General features: G+C 32.2%; 2 protein-coding genes across 3 annotated transcripts; one reads left to right on the top strand and one right to left on the bottom strand.

Moving 5' to 3' along the window:
* Positions 1–2: 2 nt before the first annotated feature.
* Positions 3–4,761, top strand: LOC110999971 (DNA excision repair protein ERCC-5 homolog). Of its 2 annotated transcripts, none has more exons than XM_022269277.2 (7): positions 3–492; positions 594–769; positions 877–1,082; positions 1,159–1,351; positions 1,424–3,134; positions 3,546–3,829; positions 3,938–4,761. In XM_022269277.2, the coding sequence occupies exons 1-7, from the start codon at positions 405–407 to the stop codon at positions 4,559–4,561; spliced, it is 3,282 nt and encodes a 1,093-aa protein (XP_022124969.2). In that variant the 5' UTR covers positions 3–404; the 3' UTR covers positions 4,562–4,761. The 2 variants fall into 2 exon arrangements, with proteins under 2 accessions (XP_022124969.2, XP_045486342.1); XM_045630386.1 differs by having other exon boundaries at positions 409–488.
* Positions 4,762–5,983: 1,222 nt separating this feature from the next.
* LOC110999981 (transmembrane 9 superfamily member 2) lies at positions 5,984–12,630 on the bottom strand. Its single transcript, XM_022269290.2, has 9 exons — positions 12,309–12,630; positions 11,698–12,093; positions 10,766–10,921; positions 10,090–10,425; positions 9,570–9,662; positions 8,651–8,856; positions 8,113–8,272; positions 7,600–7,761; positions 5,984–7,243 (listed from the first exon to the last, which is right to left on the bottom strand). Exons 1-9 carry the CDS (start codon positions 12,435–12,437, stop codon positions 6,902–6,904), a joined length of 1,980 nt encoding a protein of 659 aa, XP_022124982.1. The 5' UTR covers positions 12,438–12,630; the 3' UTR covers positions 5,984–6,901.
* Between the last annotated feature and the right edge of the window lie 188 nt (positions 12,631–12,818).

A 12,818-nucleotide genomic window follows, 5' to 3' on the forward strand; every position in this document is an offset into this window, starting at 1 on the left:
CGCTGTTTACATGCGCACGAGAATAGCGGAATGATACGAGATCGTCGACTTTAGCGTGCCGACTGGCAGACAGCCGGTCATAGGATGTGGGGTTACGCATGGGGCGTGAGAAAATAAAGTGTGGGAAAGAGTGGGCGTCGCGTAGTAAAACATTTGATATTGTATGTAGTGAAGCGAACACTTACGAATGCTCCAGTAGCAAGCAGTTATCATTTCGTTTTGTTGTTGTGTGTGTTATAAATACATTGAGTTCAGTAGAAGCGAAAAGGTTGCGCTGTGTGAGGAAGAGGCCGGCGATTGACCGTAGATCTCGTGGGAAACGACCTTTGTTATATTATATACTGCATTATTTATTTTAAATTTTAATTAAAACAAAAACATTTGGAAACAATTATACTTATGCAATGGGAGTTACTGGTTTATGGCGACTTATTGAGCCGGCAGGGAAACCAGTGCCGGTTGAAACCCTAGAAAACAAAATTTTAGCTGTTGGTATGCAATTTTTATTTTTATTGCAATTTACATAACTAACCTTTCTGTTCTTTCATTAGCGAGTTCCCAACAGTCATAGAAATTTTTTTTATATTTCACAGATATTTCTATATGGTTGCATCAGATGGTCAAAGGATACCAAGATGCAAAAGGTGCACCACTACCAAATGCTCACCTTATTGGATTGTTTCAGAGATTATGTAAATTATTATATTTTCGAATAAAACCTGTATTTGTATTTGACGGGGGAGTTCCTGATTTAAAAAGACAAACTATTGTAAGTTATATATATATCTTATATCTTATGCTAAGATATATATATATATATCTTATGCTTGTTCCAAAATTAATACTTCTTGATCATGTAAAAATATCTCATTCTAGGCTAAAAGACAAGATAACAAGTTAAAGTACAACTCAGAATCAGAGCGCATTAAACGAGAACTTGCTTTATTAATTGGTAAAAAAACTGCTGTGGGTGCACTCCTGGGTAAACAAATATCTCCCAAGAAAATTAATACAAATGCAAATGATGAGGATATCTTTAAATTACCTGAATTGCCTCAAAAAGAGACGGAAAGTGACACAGAGTATGTAATTTTTATTTATTAAAATAGTATATTTAGTTTCTTAACAAATAAATCTTAAACTTTCTGATTTGATTAGATCAGATGATGAAGATTCAAGTGCTTCCACTGTTGACTTGCACACAGTGGATTTGGAATCTCAAGACTTCAAAAACATGCCATCCAAAGAAAAATATGACCTTTTATTGGAATTAAAAGAAACAAGGAAAATGAACTCATGGGGAAAATTACACACATTACCAAAAAGAAGTGACAGCTTTTCCGATTTTCAAGTTAGTCTTTTGTAATAAAAATTATTATTTATAAACAATAAAGATATTAAATAGCTTATTGTATGATTACAGATGCAAAGATTGTTGAAGAGAAGAAAAGTGCAAGAATGTATTGAAGAAACAGAAAAAGAAATAGGAGACGTCGGAATGTCATTAAATGATTTGGAAACACTACTTAATGAGGAAGGTATAAATACAAATATTGAAGATTTTCCCTCTCGACGTATAGCTTCCGATCAATCAACTCGATATCTACTAATTAATAATGTAAAACAGGCTCTAGCTGATGCTAAAAAAAAGAAGGAACTGGAGTTGGAAAAAGAAAATAAATTAGAGAATGAAACGGTAGAAGTTAGTTCTAATGAAGGAACTAAATTTGATGAACTTGAAGATGACTTACAGAAAGCAATTAAAATGTCTCTAGAATGTGTTGATGATACAGAACCTTCAGTAAGGGCATCAACTTCAAATGCAGATGAGTCTTGGACTTCTTGTATGACAGATTCTAATTCAGATTATTCTGATGAAGAAGAGGAATATTTACCCCAAAATATTACTTCTGCTAAAGCTTACATAATGCAGTACAGTGATTTTACACATAAAGCTATTGACGATATTATCCTAGTTAAAAATAAACAGAAAGCTAAAGCAAAAGAAATCAATGTTGAAGAAATAATAGCTCAGCTTAATAATGAAGAAACAATTATAGAGGAACATGTAGAAGTGAGTAGTGAAGAAGAATTAAATAAACCTCAAATGTTGACCTCTTGCTTTGTGGAGAAGAACAATATTGATGACAATGTAGGAGACCCGACTTTAAGCAACACAACTATTGAGGTTTTGCAAAAAACAGAAAACAATATTGTCAATGATGATTCATCTATAATGTATGTGGAAAATAATAAGGAGGATGTAATAAGTCTTGATTCATCAGAAGAAAATTCAAAAGTAATCATAAGTCTAGATGATACTTCAAATCTATCAAACTCTAGTGATGATGACTTTGAAGAGGTATCTGAAACAGATGACCGACCAAAGCCAGTTGTGCAATTGACATTAAATTTAGAAGATGAGATTGAAGATGATATTTTTTCTGATGTTTTTGAAAGTAAACAAGAGGTCTCAAATATAAAATTAAACCAGATTTCGTCACCTACAAAAATAAAAACTCAACCAATTAAGTCACCTTTAAAAGATGTAAGCGTTCCTCCGGTAAAGGAAATAATTGCTCCAAAGATAGATAATGAAATGGCACAAGATAAAACAAATGTCAAAACCGATACACCAATAAACAATATAAATAAAAATGATGAGTGTATAAATGACGATCAATCTACGGCTGAGAGTGTAAACATTGAAGAAATAAGCAATATGGCAGGAGAGTCTTCTGAGAATTCCATATTAAAACATCCAGAAGCCCCTAAAAATCACATTGAACCAATAACTAAAGAAAGACTAGAAACAATGGAAGTGGAAATGGAAAATGAACAACAAGAATTATTACATCAAAAAGGACGGCTTGATCGCGTTGGTAGAAATATTTCTGAACAAATGACTAAAGATGCGCAAGAACTTCTTCAAGTGTTTGGCATTCCTTACATTGTGGCGCCAATGGAAGCCGAGGCGCAATGCGCATTTTTGGAGGATGCCAAATTGACCGATGGCACGATTACCGATGACAGTGATATTTGGCTGTTTGGAGGAAAAACTGTATACAAGAACTTTTTTAATCAGAAGAAACATGTCCTTCAGTTTTTGAGTGAAAGGATTGAGAGATCATTTAGTAAGTACAATTTTATTATTTAATCAGGCACATCATACATTTTACGCATAAAAATGTACACTATTGTAACACCAAGACAATAGATCTTTTCAAACTTCCAACATATTCTGTCTGACCGCTGACGTCTGTTACCTATGAAGAATATATGTGTATTGGAAATAATTAGAAACTTGTTTTTATTGATGAGTGTATCAAAAGCTAAAGGGCTTATTTATTTATTACTAGCAAAACTTAAGTATTACAATAAGTATAAGATAATTGTTAACATTTGCGCTTCTAATCATCATCAGGTGAACTCCTGTAGTGAACAATTTTATTCTAATTAATTAACAAAAACAAAAAAAAATTATATTAACTTATATTATTATTGACTTATATGGGTTTGCTTATTAAAGTGTAAGACGTTTTTAGATCTAAGTAGGGAGCAACTGATCCTGCTAGCCCTATTAGTTGGAAGCGATTATACAACTGGTGTTAACGGGATAGGACCAGTAACTGCAATGGAAATACTTGCATCGTTTCCTTTTAATAAGAAAAAACTTAGTGAGCTGTCAAACCAAGCACAGTACCAGCAAATTTTGACAGGTCTTCAAGAGTTTAAACAATGGGTTAGAGCGGGAAAGAGAACAGATAATATTAAACTTAAGAAAAAGTTAAAAAATGTATCGCTCACTGATGAGTTTCCTAGTATTAGGGTAAGTTATAACATTTAATTAATTTACGTCTAAAACTTACGTGGCTTTAAGCCTAAACTATAAAATCATTAAAAATCAGACAATATATTTGTTTTTATTTATTTTCAGGTAGTACAAGCCTATCTAGAGCCATATGTTGAAAAAAGTAAAGAAAAGTTCACATGGGGCAACATAGACATAACAATTTTACGAGATTACACAAAAGATAAGTTTGGCTGGTCCCAAAATAAATTAGACGAAATAATAAAGCCGGTTTTAAAAAGGTTGCTTGATAGAAAAAATCAAAAAACGGTCCACGACTATTTTAAAAGGAAAATCGTGTGTGAATCTCTAGACGAGCAAATGAGCAAGCGAGTTAAGGCAGCCGTACAAAAAATGGACCCTAACTCACAAAATGACGTTGAAGATGTTTCTACTAAAAAGGATAAAAAAGGAAAAACCGCTCGCAAGAGAAAAGTTGAAAACGATGAGCTCAAAAATATTGATGGAATCGTCAAAGTAGCAAAGTCCGACGACAAACCAGAATTTAATTTTATCGTACCAAAAACCGACGCTTGCCATGAATTAATTCCACAAAAAGAAAAAGCTAAACAGAGTCTATTACAGAATAAAATGAAAGCGATAGAAATATTCAGAAAGACGAAAATTGATAGAAAACGAAAGTATACAAAAAAGAAGCCATTGCTGCCAAAGGATAAAGCCGAGCTTTCCGAAAGCAGTGACAGTAACTAGAAGGCTTGACGCTTTTAATGAGTGACTCAAATTGTACCGATCCCGATTAATTTGGATCTGAGAACACGAGCTACATCGTACCTGTACTACAAGGAAATGATGGTACAGAACTATCTCAGAAGAACATAAATCATGAAATATAGTTATTGAAGAATGAATGTATCTTATGAAACAATTTCTATTTCAAAGTATCAAAATTTCAAAAATTACAACAAAATATACATCAGATTGAAATAAAGTACAGATATAAAATAATCCATTTATTGTTTATACATCTTCAATAGTTACAATATGAAGCATTCTCGAACTATTTACCTTAAAATATACTCACATAGGTTAACTAAAATAAAATAAAAATCACTATAAACATAATGAAACTACTCAACTAAATGCAATTGCCTAGACAATGTACTTAAGAACTTTTATTATAGACAACAAAGGTGTCGCTAGATTCTAATGAAGTCTAACATTGAACCATTGTCTAGGATGAAAATTAAAAGACATTATTTTAACACCAAATATCGATTCTTAAGTACTATCTATGATCTAGTAGGTATCTATGAAAAACGTGGCGTTGTGCAAACCTTCATAGATTTTAAAATATTTACATTTGAAATTTCTTACAGTCGAAATAAGGTATGAACCAATTTTATGTTTAATCTTGAGCTAAAGTTGTCTATGGTCTTGGCCATCTTGAATCATTAGGAATTGTCAAAATATGTACAAGCTGTTGACATTAGTTGTGTAGTGTTAATACATATGGAGGATAATAAATCAATTAGAAAATAATGACTAAAGGTATAATATTCTATAAGGTCGCATCGACATGGACATTTTATCACCACTTTGAGCTGCTTTCACTAATAACAGAAACAAAAAAAAATTAGACCAAGTATGTCTCCAGACTCAAACTTTGCATTAGGACTAATGAAAAAGTGTTTTATTTTCCATGTTTGTCAACCATAGATAGAATTAATTAATATTAACATGTCAAAAGTACGCTAACCTTTCCACAATCTAGCGTCTATTGTTTATTGACATCACTTAACGTCATGAGCTACTGAATTAAACAAATCATTATAGTTTAGAACTAGTATTTTAGATTTTACAAGCACATTTTTTTCACCAGACATAATCTATATTCCTCTAGAATCTATATTAAATAAACATTGACAGTGACAATTGACACCAAGGCAAAATTGATACATATCAACCCCACCTTTTAATTCAGATATTAGTGAAAACAGCTGATCGCTTGCTATAAAAAATTACAAAAAGAAAACCAGTTTATACATCATTAAAAAAAAAAGAAATGACCTTGTCCACCGAATATAAATTTAATTGTTATTAATTTAAAATACATAAAATAAGTATTATAATGTTGACTTATTAAATAAATACTGTTTATAGAATTAAAATTGTTAGTAATGACATGTTTTAATTATTAACAAAACGCATTTTTTAACATTTAAGTTTTTAAATGACCTAATTTTAGAACTATATATAGGTATTTATTTTTTATCGAAATCAGTTGTGTGGTTAGAGCTACGACGATTTCCGTCCGATTCCGTCAAAACGTACTGTTGGGTTATACCCGTTCCTCAAGTAATTAAAACCAGGATTTAAGTTACTTTAATTACTATGTTATTTCCATATATCGGTAACCATGGTTACAACCGAACTTTAGTCCACGTTTAATTACAAAAACAAGTGAATCCATTCCATCCTTTATACGTAGTTGTTTATAAACCCGATATCATCATAGTTAACGCTACTGTATTGAGCCAGATTTTACGCGTTATTAAGAAAAAATACTGTTTTTTCTGACGTATGACAAATATTACGATTTTGACGATTTCTATGAAAAATATCGGTAAATTATCATATAAACTGGAAAAAACTTGAAAATAAAACTATTTTTTAATAAGCCATAATTATTAAATCAAAATCCCAGAAAAAAATGTAGACTCGAAAATTGGCGTGCCCCCAATAAAGTGTCAAGCAAGGTCTGCTTAGCGGTACATCTCGATTTTCAATTTCAAAGACTATACCATAGACGAGACTCCATTCAGTCCAGGTAAACTTTAATGGTTCTACATAAAGTCTAGATTTTAAATTATTTTCTTATATATGAATAATAGGCACATAAACAATAATACTTTATAGATTTTGAATGTCTCCTACCAAATCCTCTATGCTGCGATTGATTAAAAAAAAAGTTTCTCTATTTTTATTTAATAGTTTCTTATTATTTAAACTTTATAAATTACAATACACCTACGACTTGGATAAAGGACGATGTCCACACAACTGCTACCATATTGTTGACTCGGGATCATCTTAATCGACCTTAACCACACTGTATATCTTCCGGACAAACCAGAAGCAAGCCATAAAACCAATAGTACCTGTTAGAAGGAAGAACAAGAATACCATTATCATTGTATACCCAAAGTAGAGGAACGTAGAGACAGCATCCTCAATATTCAGTTTTGTAACAAAGTAGTGGCAGCAGTATATGAAGAGGTAGCCAGCGGTGGATCCTGAGCTGAGGAAGGCCCTCCACCACCAGTGGTAGTCTTCGGCGCAGAGGTGGAAGTAGCAGAGGAGGATCGTGGTCTCGGAACAGGTGATAACCAAAATCATGAACACGAGGAAGAGGAATCCGAACATGTAGTACATCTGAAAATATACAATTTTATTGCAATTTCTGATTTTTAACTACAAAATATGGTAGAAAACAATGCCATATTGAATAAATTAAATTAATTCATATGATAATACTATTTGTAAAAAAATTTGGTACATTATGTCAAAAAAAACAAAAAGCTACGATAAAAATCGATAATAACCTTAGAACAATACATACAGAAACTTCTTAAAAAAGAACATCAAGTCACACATTGTCTTTTAATATTAAATACATGTCGCAGTAAACTAGTTAATTGAATCTCTAGACAGTTAATTAAAGATCGATATTCAAAAAAATGCGGGATAAACGCAATATAGACAGTTAAAAAATAGGTAAATTTACTGACCTGGCTGGACCATAGAGAATTGAGAATGAAGAACAATTGAATGAAGATGCATCCAAACGGAAGCACTCCTCCCATAATGATCCCAGGAACGGGTTGAGTGTAGAGAGACTGCTCGGGAATTTGACGAGGTATTTGATTCGTACGTACAGGGTGGTCCAAAATCTGTGGGTAAATAAATTATTTATCTATCTTTCAATGCATTCTGATATAAAAAATAGTTACACTTTTCGTTTGTAAAATAGAGTAATAGCAATTGATTGATGATTTTAACAAACCCGATTTTTTATAATAATTGTTTGGAAAAAAGTTTAAGAAATTCCAAAATTGTTGTGTCCTCTTATATATTGCGAAAATGGTGTGCTCAAAAAACTTTAGCCTACATTTGTCCAATGCAGTATTATGTTTGACCCATGAGGAATTAAGTTAATATACAGTCAATATGGCCATGGGACAATAAAAACAGTTAGTAAAACATGTAAATATGTTTGTGCTGTGACATAAATAATAACTCACCCTCTTCCTAAATCCAAAGTAGGCGCCGATAAATGTTAATGGTACTGAAACTCCGAACCACAAAGCGAGTAGCGCCACAAGGGTCGAGAAGGGAATTGCTGCCGACGATCCCTTACCCCACAGCACAAGGTTGAGGACGAAGAAGATCGAAAACACCACCCTGTATAAAAAAAATTGAAATTCGTGGAAAAATATTTTATTCTAGGTTAAATATGCCTTTTGTATTGGATCATGGGTTATAGCCTCTATAATGAAATAGATAATAATGTATAGACAATATCAATAGATTTTTATTAAAATTTAAATTAAGATTTACTAAAAATTTAAATAAAATTATTAAGATTCGTTGAAATTTCCAGATATTTTTCGTGTGCGCAAGTCTATTTTATTAGCGTTTAGGCTTAATTTCCGGGTTTCTTTGTAAAACTCAATATTATTACTATTAATAACAATGAATCCATACCATTCAATAAAAACAATAGTGCCATGATTTCCAAAATCCCGCCTTAAGTCTTGACAAACCCAGCTCAGAACTTACCCGGGACACAGCATGGACGTGAGCAGTATATTGCTCTTCCACCGTCTTCCACCGAAGCTTTTATAGATCCGAGCGCTGACGTAGCCCGCGGCAGCACCAAGAAGAACCCAAACAACTAGAGCGCAGGTCATCAAGGCTCCTCTATTCGCTGGTGAGAGGAAACCCAGGCAGGCAAAGGCTAACGTCACTAGCGTCATACCAAACACCTGTAAGCATTCAAAAATTCAAAAAAAATTACGGTACCAAACGTGGCAACATATGTGAGTGAGATATATATTGCTATTAAGATTTCCATTTATTAAAAAAAACACTCTTGAAAATGAAAAATGAAAAATATTTTATTTCTTCAAAAACGGTACAAAAAAACATTCCATGGTTGCGACCCTCAATTAAGTGTAAAAACACCTGTGTTAGAAGGCCACGCTCTTCCATAGCAAAAAGATTTTCGTACCATAGGTATATTTATAAGCAAACTTGTAAACAAGAATGTAGTTGTGATTTCTGTGATTCATGAAATGAAAGAAATGTGTGATGAGTGTGTGTGTGTGTGTGTGTAACTCTTTCCTTAACAGGCGAGCCTAAATTGACAAGAGTGCACAATCAGTGAAATTTTTACAGACGAAACAAAAAACAAACATACAAAATTATTTAGGAAAAACAAAATAACATAACAAAAAAGGCACTTATGAATAATACAACTTTAGCCAGTTCCCTCAACAGACAATGAAATCCTTTAAGCTATGTACTTTGTTAACTAAATTAATACACCGAATCATATGTGCCTATATTTATGACCACATCACAAATGGTACAAGAGAGAGACACAGTTAGAAATATAGATATTAGGATTATAAAATCTTTTTTTTAACTTATAAAAAAATATTTTTTTGCCTATAAAATTATAAAACTTATTCCTTACCTGTGAACCAGATCCAAGGAAAACAGCTAACAACATACCGCGGCGAGGGGGTCTAAACACATCTCCATGAACCAACTTCCACCCAAACTCTTCCTGAAAATAAAACACACAATCAGCAAAGTTTTTGACCGTTGAATAAAAAGTCTGGAAGATACTGACATTAATGCGTCCTGAAGATATAGGGCATGAAATTTGTTGTGCGTTAAGTTCTGGCTATGAAATCAAATCATTTATTCCAATTAGACCTAAAATGGCACTTTTAAATGTTAAATAAAATATAAAGATGATTCTATGATTCCCCTACCAAAAGGTAGTTTTGTGTGGAGAGGAATGGGCAAGAAACTCCACACTTACTGTTTTAAAATAGGATTTACAACATGTGTATGCTTTAGTTAAATAATTATATTTGAAGATAATGTACTCCTAGAACTAACATGCACTCACACTAATTTTATAATAAGAATGGTATAAAAACTCGTATATATATACTTTTGTCTATAGTAAATAAAAAACTATATACCTGAGCATCTTCACCGCACTCCATCTGGTTGTATCTTGCAATATCCTTATGTAGGGTTCGCAGCAAAATCATTGCAACCATACCACTTAGGAACAGAACGATCACAAGTGAATTTAATATTGAAAACCACTGGATATTCGTCTGTGGCATCGATTCAAGTATGTAGTCCCATCTTGACGACCACTTATTAGTGTTGTTCTTAATAAAATGAACACTGTATGTGTATGCTATGTTGAAGGTTTCGTCATTCGTTAGGCTGTTTGGAATCTCCAAAGGGCTCTGAATGGTGCAGTCGGGCTTTTGAGGATTTTGATGGTTGATACTTGCTGGGCGGACCTGAAATAAGGAGTTTTAAAAAAACCTTTATACAAGGATTTTCATGAATCAGTGTGAAATCGATGGGTGATAGATGGATATATATCTGATATCATATAAAATATCAGACCATATTGAACTAAAAATGTACTATGCACTGTCGGGAGGTGACATAAAATTTTCTAGCTGTTCACAACCTGTCCTATGCTTGAAATTCATTTATGGACACCCTGTGTACAAAATGAATATTACTGAACCAAAATTATTCTGTCAGCTCTAACTTATCTGACTTTCTCAGAAAATATGTGAAACAACCAATGTTATCTAAACTTACAATTTATTTAAGCAGCATATTTATTACCTTGACAGAAATAATTCTCCCACCATTCTCTCCAAATCCAACAGCCCACTCCTCAGTGCCACCACTGTGGTAGGTAATATCAATATCCACATGATTAAATAGATAGTATGCTCCAACCTTGCTTGGTGATGTATTTACAATTGGATTGCAAGTATCCTTAAATTAAAAAAACTTATTTATCTTCTTTACCATTGAGCATTTACAGAATTATTCTACATTCTCATAAATGTAAATATAGTGAGTTTTAATAATGTATGACAAGGCAATATTTTGAGATGTGTAATGTGCGGATTGAGTCATGGGCAAATATACCTAATATAATGCTTTTATTCATTCTAGAATTTACTATTTAATCAAGAATCACTGGATCGCTAGTCTTGCTTTAGTATGAAGAAAAAAGTTTACCAGAGAAATAATGACCCAACAATTACCAATGTTACATTTTGTATGAAAATAACAAAATATTTTAAACATCCGTGAACCAATATTAAAGACAATATTTTAAATTATAGATTGTATATTTCTCTTCTATAGATAATATCAAATAATCAGATAACATAACATGTAACTGTCATTAATATTTAATAAAAATAAATATTTTTTTAAATCCAAATTTGATAAATTGAGAGCTAACTGCTAAACTATTATGTATCTGGAGCAAATTGATAATTTTTATCTTTATTTTATTTAAATTGTAATATTAATAACACATCACAGTTTATAATAAATCAATTGTAATCCTATAGCATGGATAAAATGTTATTTTTTACTATATTTCATTTTAGATTAATATAGGTTAATTAGTAATAATAGATAAAATGTTATTTTAGATTAATTAATATTATCCTATATATTAAGGCATGTTGCCTTTTTATAAGCTTAACAATACTAACTACTAACAGTGTAGTGCATCAGGTGTAAAATTTACTTACAAGATTTCTTCGTACTTGACATCCCATAGGAAAACCAGTACTGCAGTATGATTTCCCACCTTCATTCACAAGATAACACCAAGTCACTGGCATATTGTCTATGATCCAATGATGTTGATAGTAAAGAGCCATACCCATTTTCAAAAGATTAAGCTTTTTTGTAGATTCAGGGTCTGAGCCTCTATAAGTCTTAGTACATAGATGCTGACATGTTGTATTTTCTAAAAAGTTAATTTTGTATGGACTCGGGCGAATCCGCTCCCCAAATACAACTTGACCAAGGTTCTCCACAGGGGATTGTGCTTCATTGGATAAGCAAAAGTCAAAGTGGTGATATTCAAAGGGTATTACAGATTCTTCAGTGTTCAGTCTATTAACATATAGTGGAATATCACTCTGGAATCAAATTTACAGTCAATTATTGGATGCATTAAAAAAAATATTTTTAATTATCTTACTATTCTCAGCAAAATCAATTAAATATAGAACATAAACTAGATCTGTTAATGAATCATCTAATGTATTTTAATACGCAATGGATTGTAAACGTGGAAAGTAATAAATTTCTATAGATAAGTTTTAGGTTCACAATAAGTAGAGGTTTCACATACTTTACAAGACTTTCCGCTATCTTCGCCAATTTTGCAGTAGTTTACTGGGGCTAAGCCGGGTAAATAGAATCCTTTTACGGATGTCAAAACCCCTAAAATCCAGAGGCATAGCACGTACGGTACGGCCATAGTTTTCACAACACTTTGTGTTTCATCCACTAAAACGTTTTCCTCAATGTGAATTAATTTCTACTAAATAAAATTGTTGTTAAACGGGAGTAGCACCCGGGATATAACCCGGTTTAAGAAAAACAAATTCTACAAAATCTTTTGTACTCAGACGCAATTTGATAGATAAAAACGATAGACATTTGACTAACAGTAACGTCAATTCGGTGTCGGTGTGGTAGAAAACGTCATCAAAATGACATAGATAACTTATAAAAACAAGATCGCGAACATAGATTATAGATATAACCTATTGTAATCCCACATAACTTGTAAAGATATTACATACTCGTCTTACTGAACCCGCTAATGTATCATGGGGGCTTAGTCAAGATTCCTTAA

Source organism: Pieris rapae, chromosome 12 (genome assembly GCF_905147795.1).
Source record: "Pieris rapae chromosome 12, ilPieRapa1.1, whole genome shotgun sequence".
NCBI classification, from domain to species: Eukaryota; Metazoa; Arthropoda; class Insecta; order Lepidoptera; family Pieridae; genus Pieris; species Pieris rapae.

Coding starts and splice junctions, on each gene's coding strand:
- LOC110999971 (XM_022269277.2), top strand. CDS start 405: ATGGGAGTTACTGGTTTATGGCGACTTATTGAGCCGGCAGGGAAACCA. Junction 493..593: donor AAACAAAATTTTAGCTGTTG/GTATGCAATTTT, acceptor TATATTTCACAG/ATATTTCTATATGGTTGCAT. Junction 3,830..3,937: donor ATGAGTTTCCTAGTATTAGG/GTAAGTTATAAC, acceptor ATTTATTTTCAG/GTAGTACAAGCCTATCTAGA.
- LOC110999981 (XM_022269290.2), bottom strand. CDS start 12,437: ATGGCCGTACCGTACGTGCTATGCCTCTGGATTTTAGGGGTTTTGACA. Junction 12,094..12,308: donor ATAGCGGAAAGTCTTGTAAA/GTATGTGAAACC, acceptor ATTTGATTCCAG/AGTGATATTCCACTATATGT. Junction 8,273..8,650: donor ACGTCCATGCTGTGTCCCGG/GTAAGTTCTGAG, acceptor TTTTTTATACAG/GGTGGTGTTTTCGATCTTCT.